This window comes from Delphinapterus leucas, chromosome 17 (genome assembly GCF_059928025.1).
Source record: "Delphinapterus leucas isolate spDelLeu-1000000601 "Yukka" chromosome 17, BTC_Dleu_Yukka2, whole genome shotgun sequence".
NCBI lineage: Eukaryota > Metazoa > Chordata > Mammalia > Artiodactyla > Monodontidae > Delphinapterus > Delphinapterus leucas.
The window spans coordinates 71572587-71589432 of NC_143145.1; the positions used below are offsets into that span (position 1 = coordinate 71572587).

Sequence of the window (16846 nt, forward strand, 5' to 3'; positions counted from 1 at the left end):
ATCTGCTCATTTCACATGCACCTTTGCCTGTCCACTTTTATTTTCATGGAGTCTGTTGTCGCTCTTTCCATTTCTCTTTGCCAGCTCGATTCATTTTTGTTATACTCACTTTTATTTCAAGTGCCTTCTCAGAAGGGGTGGAACACAGACTCCATGTCTTACCTGCTTTTAAACTGCAAGTCCCCTCAAGACTTCTAAAGCTTTTGCTTAACACCACATCGGTCTTGCCAATCCTGAATCAACTGATTCTGGACTCCCTAGCACTACTGGGAAAAAATTATATAATTGTGCTGATTTGCTCCATTACAAATTGATGAGTTCCAATCTTAGCAGGCCCTTGTCTTTGCTGAGCAATCCATTTACTTGGCCCTAGTCAGCTTCCTTTCCTATGCCTCATATTGGTCCATTTAAAAAAAAATCCTTTCTTCAAGTTTTTTTTATCTTACCGTAGCTTGTTTTTTCTTGTCGGACAACCTCGTATTCCTTATTACTGAGAAAAAAGAGGTCCCAAGTAAGAATTCCTTGAATTTTTCTTCCCTCTCCCCTCAAAGATAGTATTATTTTCAAAGGCAAGTAATAGCGCCATCATTTTCTAGCTATGTGACCTTGTAAAAAATTATCTAATATTGTAAACTCTTGGTTTCCTCGTATATAAAATGGCAATAATGTGAATCATACCTGGTTACAACTATAATTAAAGTAAAACACATGCGGTTGAAAGAATTAAAATAATGCAGAAGGGTAGAAAATGAAAAGTCAGTGTCTCCTTCCTCCATCCTCAATCTCCAGTTTGAAGCGTTTAAATATTATAAACAAATATTTGTAGCTTTGATTTTGAGGATTATGTGAGGAAAGGTTTTTGATATTTCCCAGCACAGAGTCTAACACTTAGTATATGTTGAAAAAAGTTAGTTTCTTGGCTTTACTCCCTTTCTAGATCATGCAAAGTGACTCTTTTATCCTTTTTAAAAGATTAATGAATGTCTGGCATCCACCTCTGCACTGGGACATTACTTATATAGTGATGCTGAAACTAGTAAGAACTTGATGTAAATAAACATTGTAGTTATCTAAATCCATGACTTATGGTACATTTCTTCTCAGTTAATTGTATTCAACAAAGAAAAGTTGATTAGGAGTGCCAGAGACTGCTGCAAGAATTCATTCATTCTAATATTTGCGGCCTGACGTCATTGAAGTTTATAAACGAGCAAAAGAAAAACCCAGTTTCCTTGGAGAATTCCTCTAGCTCCCCAAATACTTCTAGGGAGAGAGTTAAAATTGAATTAGTATAAACACTTTTGGGTGGTACAGCTGCACAGGTTTGACACTTTTAGAGTAACAGTTACCTTTGTGTGAAGAATAATGGGGCCCTTTCTCCAAGCAGGGTATGGACTACATTTCAGCCTCTCCTTGCTCCCTTGGCTGGGTGCTCTTGTGCAGTGCACAACCTGTTCATCAGTACATGGTTGGCCTGCTTAGTAAAAATGGTAGTTCTGCATGATTTTGATCCTTGCATGTAGGATTTTTCTCCTTTAAAGCTGATAAAGAGAGAGATAAAGGGAGTGTCAGTGAAGAAAGGAGCCTTTGTTAGACACCTGTTTGGCTTAGGTATGGTGATTGGCACTCATGTATATCTTTTAGATATACTGCTTACAACATCACTCCACTGTATGTGTTATTAACCACATATTTCAGTTAAAGAAACTGAGGTTAGAGAGTAAATGATTTGCCCAAAGTCATCAGTTAATAACGAGTGGAACTGAATGAAACCCAGATTATCTATTTTAGAGTTTGTATCCTTTCTGAGTACTACACTGAGGTGCTGTTACACATTTTGTATTTTATATAAGCACATATCTAAGTGCACACACCACCTCCTTACTCAGAAAGCTATAGAGAATGCATCCATTTCTTTCAATAGTGCACTAATATATGGCCTTGCCAGTTTCTAGCTGTGTGAGTATGGGCAAATTAATTAATCTTTCTGTGCTTGGTTTCTACATCTTTAGGGTAAGGATACTGATAGTATTGATCATGTTGAATTGCTGTGAAGATTGAATAAGGTACTTGGCAAATTCCTTAACCTCTCTGTGCCTCAATTTCCTCATCATTAAGATGGGCTAATAATAGTCTCGATCTCTTAGAACTATAGAGAGGATAAAATGGAATAAAACCCACAGTAATAAGCAATTGTTAAATAACTATTTAATGTTATTTTTCTCATTTTAAATATGAGGAGAAAGAAATTCAGAGGGATCAAATAACTTGCTTAAAGTCACACAGCTAGAAAATGATAGAGCTAGGACTGGAACCCAGGTTTCTCTGATTTTGAAAGTAATGTTTTTAATTATTAAACTCTCCTGAAAGAAGAAAAGAAACACAAAGAAGAAAGCACAATATATAAGCCAATTCCATTTATGAAAGTGTGTGTGAGAAGCTCCAGGTTCCCCAGCATGGTGAATTTTCTGACATTAAAGGAGTTAATGACTAACCTGTCTCTGAATTAGCATCGAGGGCTCAAGAGACACCTAAGTGCCTGGGATGGGGTTGGGATGTTTTAGAAAGATGAACTTTTCCTATTGAGCCAAAATGGAGTCACAGTTTTTTTGTAGAATGAACCTGATGTGTTATTAGTGGTTCCCTTAGAAAATTCAGATTTGATGGCCAAGATGTGGAGACAACCTAAAGGTCCATCAGCGGCTGAATGGATAAAGAAAATGTCATATATACATATATGGAATAAGATTCGGCCTTAAAAAAGAAATTATGTAATACGCGACAAGATGGAGGAACGTTGAAGACATTATGCTAAGTGAAAGAAAATAGTCACAGAAAGACAAATACTGTATGATTCCTCTTATATGAAGTATCTAAAATAGTTAAATTCATAGAATCAAAGAGCAGAATGGTGGTTGCCAGGGTCTGGGGGAAGGGGGAAACATGGAGTGACTAATCAATGGAAACAACGTTTTAATAAAGCAAGATGAACAAGCTTTAATGTTGATGATGCCCAAAGGAGGCGTGTCCATTTCACTAAATGGCCTTGGACAGCCCTCCCCACCCCACAATATGTCAGATCTCCAGTTTCCTTTATCTTCTGAATTTAGAGGGAGGTGTCTTTATGAGGTAGGCAAACATTGACGATTGTGCCAAACTTTGATCCTTAGGGTAATTGCTGGCAATTTAAACAGTAATATTAACTTGATTTGGTCACTCAGTATAGATTACATTAAAGATTTATTCACTTCCCTTCAGAATACATCTTTATTTTTCTAAAACAAAATAAAACAATAACAACAAAAAAGGTGACTAAGCGCTAGACGTCTGCTGTACAACTTTGTGCCTGTAGTCAACAATACTGTACTGTACACTTGAAATTTTGTTAAGAGAGTAGATCTCGTGTTAAGTTTTCTAACCACAATATGACAAAATTAAAGGAAAAAAATCCAGAACTTGATTCTCCTAGCGCCCACAATTTCCCTGCAGTTTTAATTAAGAACTGTGTTTTGCTTCCCCTCTGTGTCTGCCGAACCGTATTTCACACAGGTGTTTCCTAATCATTTTGTCGACAAAGGAGCCAGTGAAAACTGTAGCTTAAGCAATACTTTATATAAACACATTGTATAATGTGAGTTGTTTGCTCTTTACCTTCAAATAAGTTTTTCAAATGGGGTTAAATCTGATGTCCATGTACAGAAGTTTTCAACAGTACTGTCTTGATAAATCATTTAATAATTCTAGCTTTATTATCTTTCATTCATCAAGTGTCATCTCTTTGAACTTAAACTAAAATCTATTATATCATCTTCTGATTTGGAGACTTGAGTTACTGGGTCAGAACTTTTCCAGGGATGATTTCCTGAGCTATGACATGACGAAGATGCATTTGCTCAGTTTTCTGAGAGCATTTTCGGCAATGAGTGTGATCCACCAGTCCACCCGTCCAAAATCTCAGGGGTTGGGGTATTCTTCTCAAGTTACTTCTCTCAATATAGTTTTATTGTCCCAAGGCACTAAGACGTAAATATTGTCTGTTAATTCAGACCTTGGCTGCAACTCACCAAAGGTACATTTCATCATCTTTGTCACCACTCCTGAACTTGCCATTCTGCCAGTATTTAGATAGCATTCTACTACCAGCCCTTGAGTGACTAGCATTTCTAGCCAGATCATTCCTAATTTCTCTAATTAAACCGTTCCTGTCTTCTGTGTTTCACAGACAACTTACCCTTCTGAACGTTTTTTTTTTCCTATTTAATTTCTTTGGTGACATTCAAGATCTTTTATTTATTATAGGTATTACTAATTTTAAAGGCAATTCCTGAAAAGTAGAGAAAAAATAGTTTACTTAAAGGATCTTAGATATGTGTGTTTCTGGATTATCTTGGCTACTTTTATTAATAGGCTTACAGTTCATTTCTAGCTGTAAGTATATGATTTGATCTATTTTTGGCTCTATTGGGGAGAAACAAACAAAATTTGCTTTACTTCCTTTTTAGGAGTATCGAGGAGATATAAAATATAAGCAAATTTTCTTTCCAGTGAGTTTTAAGTTTTGTAACTGAGATCTAAACAAATTACAGGAACTCTGTAAAACTATATCATATCTGTTTAAACACAGTAAGCCTTGAACCTATATTATTAAACTCGGGGCCAAATTTGCCATTCATATTAACATAGTCAATAGAAAATGTTCATCATATAATGTTAGCAGGAAAAATAGAATTTAGAACACTCTGTGAAATCTTGATAACAATATGTTATTAACGTTAATTTATATGCATATTGAAAAAAGAGCAAAGGGAAGTAAATATACTAAAAGCATAATGGTGGATATTCCTGGATTGTAGCATTACTGTGTGAGTTTAATTTGACTTTTTAGTCCTTTTGTATTTTCCAAATTTTCTACAATGAATATGTATTACTTTAAAAATAAATAAAGGCATTTCAAGACGTTGTTCAAGGGACACATCATTTTATTAAAAATGATTCTGGCTTTAAAGAGACAGTTTGTATAAGTTGTAGGTTATTATATGTAAATTTCAAGTTATATCTGGTTTGAATTTGTTGACTACAAAGCTAAAGGAAGCTTTAACAATAAAAAGAATGATTGGATGCCGTAACCGTAACTTTCATGACTATAGTCCTGGGGAACCTTAAGCTATCCCATGAGTTATTACATACTCCCCTGTGTTGATCATGCTTATCTCCGCTCATGTAGGCAGGAGGGGCGTTGACAGCCATTAACTATTAGACTGTTAAGGTCATACAGCTTCTAAATGGTAGGCCTGCAACTGGACCCTCATCTAGTTTTCTGACTGTTCTCTATATGAGTAAATAAGAAAATGACACCTTCCTTTTTGAAAAGAAAATCATCATGAAGGCCTTTTGTGCTCTTTGTGTTTGTGACTGTGTTACTTTTATTTCAGTATCTTCATGCCTGTTATGTGCTAGGAACTTGCTGGGCGCTGGCTATCCATTTACTTATCTAATCCTCCCATCAACCCTGCGATATAGATATTCTGGTCTCTGTTTTACAACACAAGTGAAGTCTCTCTAGATTTGTTCATGGCACTGGTGAATTGTAGATATGGAATTGAACCCACTCTTTTTATTTATTATTTTATTTTTTTATTTGTGGCCATGCTGAGCAGCTTGCAGAATCTTAGTTCCCCGACCAGGGATTGAACCTGGGCCCTCAGCCGTGAAAGCACAGAGTCCTAACCACTGGACCACCAGGGAATTCCCTGAACCCGCTCTCTCTTACTCTAATGCTCAGCACAGTGAGAGCTGAGTGCCAGGAAAGCTGCATTAGAGGAAGAAAAAGGAGGAGCGAGAGCACACAGAAGACTCAAGGGAAACCATGGCCAATTACACAAAGTGGGTCTGTTGCCGTAGGGGTTTAAGGGGACACACTGTGGAGACAGAGAAAACTGGGTTTAAATCCCTCCCTGATTCTTACTAGTTCTGTGAACTTTAACAGTACATATCTTATCCTCTCAGATATTCAGTTTCATTATCTGAAAGTTGGAGACACAGTCATAATAATTTTAATTCTCATGAGGAATACATGAGGTAACTTCTATAGAGATCTCAGTGCACAAGTCCCGGAGTAAAATTAGGATTATGTAAATGTTAGTCCTAAATGATAATGATGATGATGGTGATAGTAGTATTATTTATAAACCTGAAGTTGCACAGCTATATCTGGCCAAGGAAGGGCTTTAATATAAAGCCAAGAATTTAAGTGGAATTAAAAAGAAAGATTCTAATTGAAGTCTCCTTAAAGACTGAGATAGATTGATAAAAATTTAAGAAATTATGAGAAAGATACCATTTTTTTTTAGTTGATTAGTATATTTTGCCTGAAAGGTTTTTGTTGCGTGGGTCATATTCTTTTAATCCGTGTGGCTTGAATATAAGACGTATGGATCCCTATTTGTCATATCTCTTAGTAAGGAGAAAATTAACAGGAGGCAGAAAGAAGGTTAAGGGGCTCCTCTTTGATTTGTGGAAACCAGTAGAAGTGTGTCAGGTGGGGAAGTCCAAGCGTTCTTTAGGTTTTGGGGTGGGGTGATGTGACACAATTACGTGTGTATGTGTGTGTGTGTGTGTGTGTGTGCGAGAATATGTGTGTGATTTGAGAGCAGCTGTATCCTTACATACCCAGCTGTAATGGCTCCATGGTAGAGATTTTTCCTCATGTTAAACCTCAATCTGTTTTATTGTTGTATGTTACTTTAAATAAATATTGATCCTTAAGCAATTGATTTAATGAAAATTAGGCAGCAAGCTCGCTCTTCTTCCCTTTTCTGTTCATTTTGGTCTCCCCATGGCTGGTTTCCTTAAAGCCTCAATGATTGTGGGGCATGTCATTACACCTTTCATAGTTTCCTAGGCTTGAAAATCAGTAAGCTGTATTAGTTAACCTCAGAGTCTCCTCCCGTCTCTCTAATTCTATAATTCCATGATATTTATAGTAACATGTCATGTGTGACCTAGGTTTACAGCTTGGACCATGTAGTTATAAGGCATTTGTTAGTGAGTCATTGTTCCTGTCATGGAAAGAACACTTACATGGACATTGAGTTAACACGAGCCTCTTGTTTGCAAGGCTGACTTGTCAGTAATGTTTTCATTTATTAGAAAGGTGATGTACTGTCCCTTTGCACAAGGATGAGTGTGGTGTATTACAGTCCTTGTAAATTTTGTACTCCCATGATGGTCTTAGCTCAGGCTAATGAGAGGTTGCTTGGAGTGACTCAGATTTAAACACTTGCACTATTATTCTAATCCAGTCTGTCTTCTGGAGTGTGAGTGATAGTCAAACAAGACGTTATTATTCTTAAAAATAATTTTTTTTAAATCAGCGCAATGTAAAGGATGAACTGTGTCAGCATCTTTCTTTTTTTTTGTGCCACTGTGGCCTTTTTCCCGAATGACATTTTCCATGAATGCCTCTTTCTTTTCACTGCTATTTATATTTGTTGCTTGTTTTGATTTTCTTAGAGCTTTCCATATGGTATCATTTCTTTGTATCAGACACCATGATCTCATGAGAAAAGCGAGCATACCCAAGGGTGACCTGGGACTGTACCTTTGTTTCCAGAACTCAGGAAAACTTTTGCCTTCCTGTCATTGATGTGTGTTCTGAGCATCTGTTGACATTCTCTTTAGATTCCTTTCTCTTGAGTGGACATACCCATAAAGGAGAGGTATTGAAATATGTGGCCATCATAAATGAATACGAAGCATGCTGTTAATAGGAAATTCCGTGTAACTTTTAAATATGCATAGTAAAAACCCTATTGTATGGATTTGAAGCGTGTCATTTTTAGTGACTAAGCATGCAGGCATATAAGTCCCTTTTATTTGGTCATGGCTTGCAGTTTGGTTCTTTCAGAACTAGTGAAGATAATAGTAATTCACATAGAATACGCTTCATGTGATATCAATTAAAATAGCACTAATCGGGACTTCCCTGGTGGTCCAGTGGTTGAGAATCTGCCTTCCAATGCAGGGGTTGCGGGTTCGATCCTTGGTTGGGGAAAAAAGATCCCACTTGCCGCGGGGCCACTAAGCCCGTGCGCCACAACTAAAGAGCCCTCAGGCTGCAACTAAGACCCAACGCAGCCAAAAAAAAAAAAAAAAAATTAATAAATAAATGTTTTGTAAAAATAGCACCAATCGGCCTCATAATGAATCATTTGGCTTCCTTAGACGTCCATTTCATCATCCTTGGAATGTGGAAATAGGTCTAGAACAGGGTTTCTCAGACTCAGTATATCGAGATTTGGGTCAGTTAATTCCTTATCCTGGGGAGGGGCTGTTCTGTATATTGTTGAACTTTTAGAAGCAGCCCTGGCCTCTACCCACTAGATGCCAGTAGCATCCCTTTAGTTGTGACAAACAAATGTCTCCTGACATTGCCGAAATTGCTGCCCCTGTGAGAACTACTGGTCCCGAATCACATTTTAAAGGTATATTCAATTTATTTATTTATTTGGCTGCATTGGGTCTTCGTTGCTGTGCGCAGGCTTTCTCTAACTATCAAATGGTATGATTCTAAGAGTTGGTGAATATAATAATTATGAGATTCTTGTGACAATTTCTTCTGTGGAGGGATATGAATGAAGAATAGAGTTTATTTTCCTTCTGCCTCTTTGGAAGTCTCTCTTGGTATGGTTTAAATATTGCTGTGAACTTGTTCCTTCCATTAAAATTCGATGACTCAGTTATCAACGTGTGACAGAGGACACAGGAGAAAAGCCTTTGAACAAACAACACTTTATGTTTATGGATTTAATACATATTGTTGGGATGGACTAGGCTACTGGGTGAGTGGTTACTCAACATAGTCATTAAAGGTAAGTCCTGGAACATAACAGACATTCCAAACTATCGGCTGAACGGAGGGAGGATGGTAGTTGGGCAGGTGAATGAAGGATCTGCTATTGCCAGTTCATGAGGCTTTAGGAAGGGTACGTCATCAGTGACACCTAAAAATGATGGTCATGAAAGCAAAGGAAGGAGGTCATTGGATGTGAGCATTCAGAGCCCCTTTCATCCTTCCATGATTCCCTCCAGGTACCTGCCTGCCTCTGTCTTTCCATAGCCATTTCCTTACATCTCTCTCTCAGGCCCTATATCCTTACTTGCCTGCCCTCCTCCCCTTTTTCAGATTTTTTGGATGTGGACCATTTTTAAAGTCTCTATTGAATTTGGTACAATACTGCTTCTGTTTTATGTTTTGGTCTTTTGGCCACGAGGCATGTGGGATCTTAGTTCCCCAACCAGGGATCAAACCCGCACCCCCTGCATTAGAAGTGCAGAGTCCTAACCACTGGACTGCCAGGGAAGTCCCTTTTCCCCCTTTTATATTTCTTGCCTGAACTGATTTTATTAGAGTTTAAAATATTGTATCACTTCTTTGAATCAGACATCATGATCTCATGAAAAAACGGAACCCATCACGTTTGCCTGTAAATCCACATCTGGGCATTCTTGAGGGAAGGAGAGTTTAATGGTTCTTCTCTGGTCATCTGAATCAAACCAGTGATGTGATTCCTGACGGTCTTTGAAAAATCACCTCCTTTTGATTTTCTAGAGTCCCATGTCTTTCTTTGATAATTTATTCCAGAAAAATTAAAGGTTTTGGTCAAAGTACCTTATGTTGATAACTCTGATTGATGGATTCCATGTTAATGTCCTCATCATGATATTATTAGTTTGGCACAGAAGAGTATTTCTTCCATTTTACAGTTAAAGAAATCGAGGGTCCAATTTGTTAAGACATAGAGCCAAGTGTCTATAGTAAGTGAGTAGTTTAGTTATATGAAGGTTAGAACTTCTGAGCTCAGATCCGTATCACCAAGATGGAGGATAGGATCGAGGTATGATAAATAATTTGATACGAACGTCGTACTGAATCTGTAGGACCAGAAAATTGAAACATTTTTCTTCATGTTTTGTTTTAAAGTCATAAAAATAATTATCTAGGGTGCTACGTCAAGGTACCATGGCTTTGATTTCATGGGAATATCTTCTCTAAAACGGACACGCGACTGAACATGAAGAACTGTCCTGTGAGTTTTATTTTAGCAAATTTTTCTCACGATCTACTTTTTTCTCTTAGACCTTCTCTGACCATGCCACATAGGAATCTGACAGGAAGCTGCAATGTGAATTGTGGTTGTAAAATACATGAGTATGAGCCAGTCTGTGGATCGGATGGAATTACATACTTTAACCCTTGTCTGGCTGGCTGTGTTAATGGTGGTAACATGAGCACTGGGGTGAGTATATTTCACAAGTTCCTGTACTGTTGTTAGATTTCATATGCAAACACAAGGCTTCAGTCTCCCTTTTCAAGAAACTTCAAATAATCTACAAAATACCTTCTGTCAAACACCCAGAGGAAAGAAAATTATGCAATACTATATCATTTTTTTTCCAGGGATGATTGGAGCATTTGTGTATAGTGATCTGATTCCACATCAGCACGCCCCTGCTTACATTCTGTGCCAACCCAGTGAAATTTTATAAGGTTGAATGCTAGCTTTCTCCTTTGTTACCCTGACAGGGCCCTTGTGATGGACTTGAAGGTCAAGACGACCACATTTGGTGCTGATAGAAGAGAATAGGAGAGCACCTCCCCTGATCAGAGCCTGTAGATGGGCAATGGCCATTTTTCATAGACTATCAGTTCAGACTTTTTTTTTAAACGTTCAGAGTAAAGATATTTCTGTCAGTTCAAGAATAGGCTATTTTGAGAATTCCCTTCCCCGTGAATTATAAATAGTCTGTAATACTGTGGGAGAAGGTTTTCATATTCTACTCAGTTCTTTATTGAGCCTTGTTTCATTCTTTACGTAAGAACAGATTGTAGGAGGCTGCTTTCATTAAAAGGTTAAAGTGCATTTACTTGTTCTGTGCAGGCGATATGGGACTATACTGTTGACTGCCTCTTTTGGGGATGTCATATTTGATTTCTGACTTGTAAACTATAGTGATAAATTGAGATTCCTTTTGCTGGCCCCCCGTTATGTAATTGGTGAGCTCCAGGGTGTGACTGAATTGAAAGGGACAATGAGATCTATTCTCAGTGGCTAAGTTCTTCCCTGGGAGTGACTGAGTCCTCTGGTACAGCGTGCTTATTTTGTTTTAACTTTAAAAATAACTTTATTACACTCACTTGATATCATGCTGAAAATTGACAACACAAGCGTATAAGTAGCACATAAGCGTGAAGTGTCTCGGTCTTATCACAATTTGAAAAATTGATACATACTTTTCTAACAACAGAGGCATGGATTATTCCTATTTAAGCAGCCATGTATACAACTTGTCTTCTAGTCTAGTTATTGGAAAGGATAAATCAGAAATATGCAAAGATGTCTTGCTACACATTGTAGGGTTAACCAAACAACACACTAAAAACTCAATTCATAAAGAAAACCAAGAGCATTGCATAATTAAAACTCGATAGCAACTTTGACCAACCTTACCCGTGGCAATAAATGTGGACGTAAGTATGCCTAAGGAGGTCATGCACACAGATGACCACGTGTCCTATTTTATGGAATCTAGTTCCATTTCTGGACTATCTTTCCTGGGAGTGCGAAAAGAAGGGGGTGGAAGGAGATAACATCAGGCTTTCTGGACCTTACTCTGGTCATTTGCCAAGATAAACAATAACCTGAGGCTTCAAAACTCTCTTCAGGGGAGTGGGGAAAACATGGGCTCCTTGGGGATCATATCCCCGGGTCAGCCATCATTCTTACAAAGAGGCCCACAGTCCTTGGAGCACAGGCAGTCAAACAGTGGCCCATTTGTTCCTCCTGCTTCTCTAGGGGGTCAACAGGTCACAATGACAGTGAATTCATCTGGTGTCCATTCAGTAAAAGCAGCATAATAGGCAGGAAAGGTTAATTGGCTGTTTTGTTTGAAACACGTTTTTAGTCCCTTGCATTAGCTGGTTTCAAATGAAACAGCCAATGATATGTTCACTATTATAGACGCTGAAGTCATCACGGTTGCGTTATGAATTCTCTGTATTTATTTAACAGATGTTTACTTTAGGTCCTACACTGTGTTCAGGGTTATGCTAGGCACTCTGGTGAGCACAAATAAAAATAAGGCTTAGTTGCTGTTTTTGAAGGGCTTCTTTAATTGGAGAGCCCAAGAATTAAGCAGCCATGGAAACAGCATACGATTATGACCCCGAATGAGCATATGGGATGTGAATGGTATAGAATTGAATGCTGAAAGCTTCTTATCAAACTTTAGGTTTAAACAATCTTGACCAGCAGATTGTGACGTTGTTAGATGCACTCTTTGGATCCTAACTGTTAAAACGAGGAAGATATTTTCTTTTCTTTCTTTTTCTTTTTGGCCGCTCTGTGAGGCTTGTGGGATCTCAGCTCCCCAACCAGGGATTGAACCCGGGCCATGGCAGTGAAAGCCTGGAATCCTAACCACTAGGCCACCAGGGAACTCCCAGAAGATATTTTCAATGAAATATTCTGCATATTTTTAAATACTAGAGTGATTTTAGAGCATTTTAACTTTGTCTGACTATTCCTGTGCTGAATTTTGCTTAGCATCCAACTGATCTTTGTTATCACTTAGATACGGAATTACACAGAGTGCACCTGTGTCCAAAGCCGCCAAGTGATCACGCCTCCCACAGTGGGGCAGCGCAGCCAGGTCCGCGTGGTTATTGTCAAAACGTATCTCAATGAGAACGGCTATGCTGTGTCTGGGAAGTGTAAACGGAGCTGTAACACCCTCATCCCGTTCTTAGTTTTTCTGTTCATAGTGACCTTCATCACAGCATGTGCCCAGCCATCAGCCATCATAGTAACTCTCAGGTGAGGACAGCATTCAACGTCTAGGGTGGGTTATACACTCAGAGTTGCCAGAATTCCTGGTCCAGACTGGGGGCTGATGTGGTAAAGCAAGGAGGAAAGCAACGTGAGATTGTGCAGGAAAGTGCTCAGACATTTACCTGGTGAACTTAAGAGAAGGGAGTTTTCCCATGTCAGGAAAGGAAAGGAAGACGGTAACATTTCATACTTCCGAACTTTCTTTATTCAGATGCGTTCTCTCCCTATAGGTCAGGGAAACTTATTTTGGGTGCCTTTGGTCCCTGAAGTCTCTACCCTAAAAGGTTCAAGTTCAGGAACTGAAAGCCGTGACCGTTGTAGCTACAAGAAACCTGGCCCTAGAGGAGGCGGCAAGTCATTTGGGGAAGTTGCTAAATTGTGCACATAGCGAAGAATATTATCTCCAACCTTGTAGATGGTTAATACTCCAGGATCCGTGCCATTGCTGCTGGTCTTGCAGTTCCAAATGCTGCTTTAATAAATTTCACTGTCATAAAATTTTGACATTGAATCAAGGAAAGGGCAGACCCGGAAACGTATTTATTAGGTTGTTCATGCTGTGCTTTCTTTGCTGTGTTACATATCCTGTTCGTGTTGTCTGGCTTCTAAGAGAGAATGTGAAAGTTACCCGAATGGAAGCCCTATTTAAAATGCTGATACCAGCACATTCGGATCAGAGTTTTGGTATTCGCAGTAAAGACTGCAGTGGACCAAGGAAGGAAGGGGGGCAGCGTGGTGAAGAAACAAAAGCACGCCCACAGCAGCCTTAGGGGGGCTGGGATGCAGGGTGATGAGGGAGTGAGGGGTGTCAGTCTCTATTCTCCCTTTTATGTCCTCCCTGGTTCCTCAGTACCCCACAATGCTGGGCACCTGGTGGGATGCATCTGCTGAGACGTCATTCTTAGCAGGGCAGTTGGGCTGCTCCCATGCTTTTTCTGCATGTTCTGACTTCCCTTCTATGGGATGCTGAGTTAGACGACGTTCAGCCGATGCATTCCTTGATAGATAACAGCACACGAAAGTCCCATTGGTCCCAATGGTCGACTCGCTCAGTTCCTCCATCAGCAGATACTTACGGAGTATCAAAAATGTGTTCCAGACTGGGGAAATTGCTATGAGAAAATAAAGAAATTAGGGGAAAAGATGACAAACATGCTGGTCCTTGGGAATTTTACATTATATACTAAGAACCCTATGTGTATGGGATAGAAAGGATAAAGTACTTCGTCATGAAAAAATGTGAATCATTAATAATGTAACACTTTGAACTTTAATTCTACAAGAGATGTTAAATAACCCAGATAAGGGCTGCCCATTTTATAATGTTCAAACATGGCAGATCACCAGTTGGCTTCTAACCCAAAACTTGAGAAAAGGATCCCTTTAATCTTTACTAATTACAAAATCAATAGACTCCAGTCTTCCTGCCATGTGGGAATTACTTGGAGCATAAGTTTTAGGAAAAGAAGAGAATGTGAGGTGACTGGGGAGGGTTCATTCTTTTTCTAACTTTTGACTTGTTTCCTACACATTTGGGGACCATTTTTTTAAAAAAAACCTGTTTTCTCTATACTTGAGAAATTACAGGAGTCATGTTCAGTGTACACACCTACCATTCTGGAAAGTGCAGGCAAACAGAGAAAAAGAATGCAATAGTTAAGATAAAATGCTATATATATATATAAATATATATATATATATAATTTTTTTAACAGAATTGATTTTGCAAACTCAGAGCCACTTCTGTACCTTCAGCAAACTCAGTTAGAGCCGCTCCTGTACCTTCACCTTCTATACCTTCAGCTCTGAACCTTTGTCCTTCCACCGTTATTTACACAAAAAATAGAGTTAATCGGAGTTTCTTTGCAGTCTCACTGGGGAGACCTTTATTTGGTGATTTAGCCATAATCGGTCTTGTTCTGCTATTGTTAGTAAATTCTAGCGAATTCAGTATTTTGGCCCAGCATGTTTGGTCCCTGGCTCTGCCGCTAAGCAAGCTTGATTTGACATTCATTTTCCTCAGGCCGTTATTCTAAAACATTTCTTTCTTTACCTTCTTCGTAGGTCCGTAGAAGATGAAGAGAGACCTTTTGCCCTGGGAATGCAGTTTGTTTTATTGCGAACACTTGGTATGTTCCTGTATTTCCAAGAGTGCCTCTCTGTTCCTCTTTGTAGATGGCAAATTTCCACTGTCCTTTAAAACTGGCAAGTCATTTGTTACCATTCATAGTAGCTAGGATTTCACAGGTTAGTGGCGAGGCACAACTTCCTCATTTCCTGACTTGGACTAAAAGCTGACCAATTTTGTCACTGATGAAAGAAAACAAAACTGACTTTAGATCATTTTCTCTTTCACTGTGAACATAAACTTGGGCTAAATTCCCCAGAGTTTTGTAGAGTAAGAAATCTTGAACCAAGAAATTGTTACGGGCTTATGATCCTGTTTTTTTGGTCCCTTTTGTGCCTTTGTAACATGAAAGTGATGGGAATTGGTGCTCATTTTTTTTGTGTGTGTGTGTGAAAACTTCAATTCCTTACTTCTTTCCAGTCATTTTATTGGGCCGGGTAAAGAGTATACCGATCAAGTTTCCTGAGGAAAAGAGATTAAAAATTCTACACACACACAAAAAAAAAAAAAAAAAAAAAGAAAGTTTTCCAAACTGATATATAAGGACTAGGTTTTGCTTATTAACAAAAGAAGCTCGTTAGTGCTATGTCAGTGGGGTAAGTCCCAGAGTTTATTTGGACATGAAGAATAGCCTTCTGGTTTTTACAAACACTACATCACTTGTGATGTCTTGCGACAGTGACTGGGAAGCAGCGTGTGAAGTGGCCCATTCCCTTGGTGGATTTCAATGTATTTTTATATGACTTCCTCATCGTCAGGCATATTTTTTCTGTCTTAAGTGGCAGTCTGTCATCTTCTTCAGCTGTTATTTTCCCCAGTAATCAGTATCATTGTCCACAGCACAAAAAATTACTTCTTTGATTCAAGCTGCTTATTTCAATCTTGAAGGATGAAACATTTTAAACCCTTAAAAATCATCTGGCCCTTGACAACATGAATGCGCTCTGAAATTCTCATTTTGTCTCATGTTGTGCTCGATGGCCCAGACTTAGAGTGAGGACTTGTCAGTGGGCATCAAAGGCTTCTGGTTGCTTTGAATTAGGTGGCTTATTATTTTTTTTTTAAGTATCAGATTTTAATTTTACTTATTTTGCGGAGGGGGCGCCGTGCCACATGGCTTCTGGTATCTTAGTTCCCTGACCAGGGATTGAACCCCCGCCATGACAGTGAAAGCACCAAGTCCTAACCACTGGACCGCCAGAGAACTCCCTGGGCGGCTTATTTTTTTGGTAACATTAATACTTTGAAAGCACCGTTTTCCAAAGAACGCTGGTTCAAGGAACTACTGACATTCTTTGATTTAGTTAAGAAGTTTGCCTTATACTTCTCATTGAAAACAAAAAAGTTATTTTCAAAGAAGGAAATTTGTTTAGCAAAGGGGTAGTTGAATAAGAAAAGAAAAAAGTAGTTCCTCCTTTTTGCTTGGCCTGTCTCTGATGCGAGGGGCTTGGGTGATTTCATATGGATGCGGAATAAGTCAAGAGATGCACACCACAGCGTAAGGAATTAGTGGAGGGAGAACAGACATATCAGGCATTTATTATTTAATTCAACCTTACCTTAAGTTCCACTGATTATGAAAAAGTATAGTTAGGCCAACCAGCCACTTTCCATTTCCCCAAGTGCCAAAGCAAAAAGAGAGTTTCAGGTATTTCAATGATGTTAAATTTTTGAAAAGTGAAACATAGTCGATGTGCAATATTATGTTAGTTTCCAGTGTACTACATAACAATTGGACATTTGCAAACATTACAACATGATCACGATGATAAATCCAGTAACCATCTATCCCCATACAACATTATTATAATATTATTGACCGTAGTCC

At 38.7% G+C, this 16846-nt stretch overlaps 1 protein-coding gene across 1 annotated transcript in view; it reads left to right on the top strand.

Moving 5' to 3' along the window:
• Positions 1-16846, top strand: part of SLCO5A1 (solute carrier organic anion transporter family member 5A1) — a 124543-nt gene that overhangs the window by 99341 nt on the left and 8356 nt on the right. Inside the window, 3 exon segments of the mRNA XM_089899050.1 lie at positions 10139-10298; positions 12634-12875; positions 14955-15019. Coding sequence (XP_089755176.1) covers positions 10139-10298; positions 12634-12875; positions 14955-15019 — 467 coding nt within the window.